General features: G+C 45.6%; 1 protein-coding gene across 1 annotated transcript in view; it reads left to right on the forward strand.

Annotated features, from left to right (window-relative positions):
• The window catches only part of POU2F3 (POU class 2 homeobox 3), a 41,336-nt gene extending 39,158 nt beyond the window's left edge, over nt 1-2,178 (forward strand). Inside the window, exons 11-13 of the mRNA XM_009994605.1 lie at nt 226-292; nt 800-932; nt 2,139-2,178. Of these exons, the coding sequence (XP_009992907.1) occupies nt 226-292; nt 800-932; nt 2,139-2,178 (240 nt within the window). The remainder of the gene's footprint in view (nt 1-225; nt 293-799; nt 933-2,138) is intronic.
• Nucleotides 2,179-7,083: the final 4,905 nt, after the last annotated feature.

Raw genomic sequence — 7,083 nt, forward strand, 5'->3', positions numbered from 1 at the left:
TCAGGTACATGTAATCCTCATTCTGATTTCTTTGCATGGCTCTGGATATAAGAACTGTGCTTCTACACTGGAGTACAAATAGAAATACCTGTGGGAGCCTCAGATACAGATAAGAAGTCTGCCTGGGAGCCAGCACACTCTAAGGGCTGTGTGAAGGAAGTGGCATTTTGTCAGCTCTCCCCTCATAATGCCAAGTCCTTACTGTTGGCTTCTCTTTCTCTCCAGGTCTCTACCTCAGGGTCCTTGGGGCCCCTCTCCGTCAACCCTGTGCACAGCACCATGCCTGGGACTGGTAAGCCTTGAGAAGCCACCCTCCCTCACCCTTCCTTCCCTCCCTCCTCTGCTTTTGCTCTCTTAGTACTCTTAAAAACACCTTTGGGTCTGGCCAGGGAAGGGATCCCCACACAGGAACAGCCAAGTCTTTCTCTTGTCTAGAGCAAAGAGACAGAAATCTTCCTGGGCATGGTGACATTCCCAGAGTAGTTCTAGGCAAGTTTTACTGGGGAGTTTAAGTTTGGGAGCCAAGCACACCTAGAATCCAAACAAGAGGAGTGCTTGGGGGTAGGTGATTGTGTTTCTTCAGCAAACATTGTCAGTTGTCCTTCAAAAAGTACAATTCACGTTGTCCTGGAGACATTCCCACCCTCTCTGAGGCTGGGGCATGGATCCTGCCTGGCTGCTGCTGGGCAGACTGGGAGTCAGATGCAGAGCAGGATGGGCAGGAGATGGGGGAAGTGTCTGGGCTGTCCTTGGCAGGAAAAGGAGACCCCAGCCTTATTCTGCTTTCTCTGCCATGCAGTAACATCATCGTGTTCCCCAGGGAACTCCAGCAGACCCTCGTCCCCTGGCAGTGCACTCCATGCCAGCAGCCCCGGCACAGCCCAGAGCAACTCCAAAGCTGCCATGAACTCCTCTGGTTTCAACTCTTCAGGGTAAGATGGGCTGGTGGGGGAGGACACAACCTGCTCCTTGGCAAAGCCATGGGAGGGCTGGGGATGAAAGGAACGGGACCTTACAGAAGAAGGTGAAAGCCCTTAGAGACCCCAGCAAGGTGGAGCTGTGTGGTGGTGGCACGTTCTTATGTGAATCTTCATATCTCATCTGAAGCTTTTTGGGACAGACATGGCTGCTTTCCTGCTTGAAAGCCAACAGTCAGCCAAGCTTGGCCTGGAAAATTGGGCTGGTTAAAAATAATTATTAAAAAAACCCCAAAATTAACAAAAACCCAACAATGTGAAACTTGATTAGAAACACTGGCCATGAAGATTGTCATTCTGGGGAGCAAGCAGAAGGAAGCTGACTTTGCTGCTGCTGTTTGGAGAAAATCAGAGTTTTCTCTCCTGCAGTGCCACCCAGAGAGCTCTGCTGCAGTGATTGTTCCACTGTAGCAGGTGAAAGGAGAACAAAGCTTTTCCTCTGCCCTGAAGGAGGCTGTGAGAAGGCAAGGGAAGGTCCCAGGACATGAAACAGCAGGACAAGGGGTGATGGTTTCAAGCTAGAGAAGGGTAGATTGAGGTTGGACAATAGGAAAAAAGTTCTTTAATAGGAGTGTGGTGGATCACTGGTACAGGTTGCCTAGAGAAGTGGTAGAGACATTCAAAGTCAGGCTTGATGGAGCAATCTGGTCTGGTTGGAGATGCCCCTGTTTATTGCAGGGGGGTTGGGCTGGATGACCTTTAAGGGTCCCTTCTAACCCAAGACATTCTATGCTGCTTTAGCAGCACACATGCACACATGGGCTCAGAGCTCCTGGTTATTTCACTTGGGTGCCTCTGCCACAGTCTGTGCTGCCCAGGCCTCTCTGCACTTGTAGTTCCTTCTCCATCACAACAAGGATGCTGTGTTAAGGAGGCCACAGAGAGCAGAGGGCCTTACCCACAGCTGCTGGGCTTCCTGAGCCATGGAGCATCCTGTGGATCAGACCTCCTCTTATGTGGAGAAAGTCCAACAGCCAGGCAGGGTGTGAAGTCACCAGCACAATGGAAGGTGTTGCTTAGAAAGACAGGGGGGTTGCTAGGAGCTTTCTCCAGGAGCAGAGTCATTTGCTGCAGAGTTACAAACATCATAATGCTTTTCTTTAAAGGGGAAACTGTTTCCAACATGGCAATTGTAGCTCTTATTCCCTGTGTTGCAAACAGATCTTGGTACCGATGGAATCAACCTACCTACCTCCACTGAGATGACTCCTCCATCCATCATGTGTAAAAGGAGCTCTGACTTCTAGCTATGGACCAGCTTCTCTAGGAACAACCCTTGGGGCAACATCTGGCGTTCCAGTGCCTTCAAAATGCTGCCAAATGAAGGTCTTGTTTAAGGGAACCCATAGCAGCAGAACTCTCCAGGGACTCAAAACTGCAGCTGACCTTCCCCAAGGATCCTCCACGCCAACAGTGACATTAATAACACTCTTCCAGGCCCTCACTTCAAGAACGAGCCCTTGCTTAGCCACTCTTAGCATGAAACACTGCCCTCTGCTTGCAAACCTCTGCCTTCGCCCTGGATTGCCTGGCAATCTTTAATCTGGAAGGATTTCTATGGCAGGACCCTCTTTCCCCTCCCCCAGCCCCAACTCATTTCAGAGCTTTCCACCAGAAGGGTCTATCCTGCTGTTACTCTCAGGCACACCTCCCACAGAGCCCCAAACTGAGCCGAGGTTACCCAGTTCATTTCACCAGAGACCTGTGTCTAGATGTGAGCCTTGGTCTCCAACAAGACTCCCAAGGTCCAAGACACTGTGCTTTGTCCACTACCAAACTTGCTTTGCTTTGAGCCATTCTGCTCTGTTTCTAAAGGTGCTTTTTTTTTTTTTTTAATTATTTTAGAACCTCCTCATTATTTTTCCTTTCAAGAAAAAAAAAATGGTTGTCTTTTGCAAAAAACCCAAAAATGGTGTCCAGGTCTTGTTCTTCTTCCCAGCTTGGCCTTCACAGTTCACCCAAGGTGAACACCTGACTCATTGAACACAGTTTGTGTTGGTTTGATGGGACAAGGATCAGTCTTGAGCTTCCTCTCTTTCTTTTATTCATCCCTTGGGTTTGATTTTGGTACCAAAGCAACCTCTCTGGAGCAGAGCTCTGCATGTACCCTGGGCTGTCCTTGAGCTGTAGTGTAGCCTGCCTGCTCTCTGCAGCGTGCTCTTCTGTTCCTGGGAGGACAAGTGGTGTCACTCAGGTGTGAACCTTGAGGTTGGCTTGTGTGCAAGTGTTTCAGAACTCCACCAGATGCCAAAGTGTAGGAAACTTCACCAGGGAAATGTTGTTACTTTGCAACTCTCCACTTGATAAAGAGGCAGATATTTAATTTTGTAAAAGTAGACTTGAGTAATACAGGCTCCTGCTTAGTTTGTCTATGGGTACAAGTAATTAATTCAGTGAGTAAATGAGTTTCTGGTTCACAGATTGTAAATAGACATTTTTTAGTAGCAATCTTTTTTTTTTTTTTCTTATGGCTTTTTTTTTTGTTAGGTAATTGTGAGGTTTTTTTTAAAGTAAAAATTATCCTCTGTCAGTTTCAGGAGAAAAAATAATGGATCTGTTGTTTCTTAGCCTACTCATCCAGTCCTGTGGGGTGAATTGTTGTTACAGGGAGTCTGTGGAGCTTGAGAGTTTATCAACCACCTTCACACAAAGTATTGAGCCCGACGTGCACGTTGTAAATAAAACTGCATTTGTTGCTTTGAGTGAGGTTTTGTTATAGAAGCAGACACTGAGAATAATGAGTGAAGACTGGGAAAAAAGGAAAAGTAACATTTCTTGAAATAAGAAAAATATTCCTTTTTTTAAATACTAAAATAAGTTGGTTTTTTAAATGTTCTAACACAGACACACACAAAAAAGGGAGAAACTGTATTTCTGTTTCCTGGATTCCCCACCACGACTCATTTACCTCTACCTGAAATACTTTCATCATATCTGTTCTTCAGTGGAAACATTAAAATGAATGAAACATTTTGGGTATTTTTTTTCTTATTTTTTTTTTTTTTTTCCAAGAAGATCTGTTGTTATTTAAAACCCAAACATTTGAAGTTGAGAAAGCAAGAAAGGTGGATGGGAAGTATTAACCTAACTCTCCTGCTGGCTGTGGCCCTTCTTTCTGACAGTGATTACATTTTGGAGGGTTGATTTCAAGCCTTGTTCTCCATTGCTTTTCAATTAAAGATGTTAAATGAATTATTTGAATATAATAATGTCAAAGCTAAGCTGGAACAGGAGATTTTCTTGGCTGATTTCTTAAGGTTCCTTTTACTGCCTCCAACAGGGACTTCCCTGCAAGAGCTACAGCTGAAGTGGTAGGAGTTAAAATCACAGGATTTTGAGGGGGAAAAGCCAAATTCCCCCCCAAACTAGAGACTTGATACTGCAAGAGTGTTTGAAAACAACTGCATTGAAACTCAGGGGGTTGTTTCCATTCATTTCATGTAAGCAGCTGAGTTATGAACTGGCTGGGAGGCTGGTGGTGTCTGGGGGTCTGTTCTGACCTGGTGGAGGGGGGAGAAACAGGCATGGCCAAATGAGCAGAACCTTGTTCTGCTTTTGAACTGAAACATGTCAGTGTTTTGTTGGAAATACACTTCTCCAGAGTTGTGTTTCTTCTCTGGTCTGAAAGATCTTGGGGAAAAAAAAGTTATACTTTGACATGAAAACTTCGATTCTGCCAGTTTGTTGTTTGATGATGTTTGCTTTTTAAAAGACAAAAGGTCTGTTCAGAAAACAAATCATTGCCTTGTACTCAGGTGCAGACAAAGTGTGTTGGAGGAGAATGTTCCTCTCCTGTCTCTGGCTGGGATGACATAAACCCCCCAGTGTACTGAGCCAAAGAGCATTGATGCTGCGAGTCCTAAAGGTTTAGGTGATCCCTGGGGAGCCCCTCATTCCTCCCCCAAGGAGCTGCCTTTGCTCTCAAGGCCCTTCCACTGAAACACCCCACTCAGGTCCTGCGAGGGCTGCCAAACCCCCTGAGAGGGGGACAGAGGGTGGGACAATCCTTTTTCCTGCCAGCCTGAGCAGTGAGCTGGGGGGGACTGTTCACTGTGTGTGCTGCAGCCCCAAGGATCAACTCAGCAGGATTTGGATTCTGACCAAACAACAACCCTGGCCAGGGCTGAAAAAGAAGAGCTGCTTGTTGCTCTGTACTTAGAAAGGCCCCTTAAGAAGCTTCCAGCTTTTTAAGCAATAATTTTACAATCCTAATTCATAAGCCAGATTCATATGAAGGTGTTCAAGTGGCATGAAGGGATCTGACTCTTCCTTCTCCCTCTTAAGATATATACCTTAAAATTAACATATTACATAAAGGAAACAAGTGCATCACAGAGTCACACACTGCTAAGAAAAATACACTCTCCTTTTCCCTTTTATTTTGTATCATTTTGGCTAGTATGAATATTTAACAATTAGCACAGAGGAAGAATAAATTTAAACCACTAATCTGTACCTTTGGGACACCCTAGGTCATTATTTCCTGAGTGACCTTGGACAAGTGACTTAATCCCCATTAGGCAATGGGGGTGATAATCCTTCCCCTGTGCTAAATAGCATAGTTAGGAATTAGGGGCTTTACAGCTGATTCTGCTGCCAGCCATGGTAGAAGACATTTAGTACACTGACCCTTGGCTAAGCTCTTCTTTCTATTGTTAAAAATGATTTAACAGACTATTAGCAATTATCTACAAGCTCAGAAGTGACCTTCCTGATTGTCTTCATAACCCCAGCCTGGAAATTTTACCCAGTAATTCCTGAATTAATCCCATACCTGGTAGCTGAGCTGTAATGTGGCTTTACAGTCAGTTGACCATAGACTTAAACACTTGGCAAAGGCTCCCAGAGGCTTGTGAGCCTCTGTCAAAGGAGACTGTCAAAAGTTGTGAAAAGCAGCTACAATGATATATATACAAGTTACTGTACATCTATACACCCTTTTAGAATAGAGAAGCTACTTCAGGATCAAAATCTGGCTCTTAACTGACAAGGACAATTCCATTTAACTTTCAGAAGTTCCCCTTTGCTCCCACAAAAGAACCACTGCATGAATTTTGGAACATAATTGCTGAGAGCTGGGAGGGAGATTATAAACTTATTAAATGCTGAAGAACAGTGTCTGCACCTGAGTGCTGCCTCTGAGATCAAAGCCAAGCTGTGCCAGGTGTTGTGCAAACACGTGGGGGGAGCTGATCTCCTCTGGAAAGTTTATACACATAATGACAAGCCTCTCAGATTTATTGATAAACTTGTCCTGAGTAGGAAAACAAACAGTAGCAGGTTGTTTTGTCAAAAGCTAAGCTTGGAAGGGAAGAGCCTTCATCACCCTGTCTTCTAGGAATACTTCCAGTCTCACAGCAACATCTAAGGGATTAAAAATACCCAGAGCAGGAAATTCCAGCTTTCCAAAACTAAGAGTCACCTCCCATAGCTATAGATAAAGAAAGCAGGCAACAATTGCTTACAAGCATCTGTGTCTCGCAAGGCCTAGAAGAACTCTTGTAACCTCCTGAAGGACCTGATCTGCTACCAAAGCAGCCCTTGTGCCTGGGACAGTCTCCAGGCTCTTTGCCCTGGAGAAATGTTCCTCCACCCTCTGCCATCACTGACGTGAACCCCAGGTGTGAGTGAAGGTCAAGCTGAGTCTAAAAACACCTCTGTGGGTCCCATCTCTATCACCTGTGAGTAGGAGGGGTGCAACCCCACTCCTGGTTTGGTTTTATTAGTGCTCTGGTCACTACAGTCTTGCTGGAGAAATGAGCCAGGTCCTCTCTGCTCCAAACCCAAGACAAGGACAAGGTATGCCTTTGGAATTGGGGGCTGTCTGGAGCTAAACCTCTCTTCTCAGCCAGAGGCAACTGAACTGGCATCCTCTGAATAAAAAATGGAGAAATACTCTTGACTTTCCTCTCTGTTAACAGATGCTGGAATGCTGACAGGAGACACACTCCTGCTGATGACTGACAGCCAGGGTGGCTTTTCCTCCTTGCTGCTGCAGCCACTGCAGAGCTCTAAGCCTGTGTGCAGAGCAGGCAGGGTACCTGATACATCCTGAGTTCCAGCAGGACTGGGAAGGGCTGGAAAATTAACAACATGCTGTCAGTCT

The sequence above is a fragment of the Chaetura pelagica genome, unplaced genomic scaffold (genome assembly GCF_000747805.2).
Source record: "Chaetura pelagica isolate M959 unplaced genomic scaffold, ChaPel_1.0 scaffold583, whole genome shotgun sequence".
NCBI classification, from domain to species: domain Eukaryota; kingdom Metazoa; phylum Chordata; class Aves; order Apodiformes; family Apodidae; genus Chaetura; species Chaetura pelagica.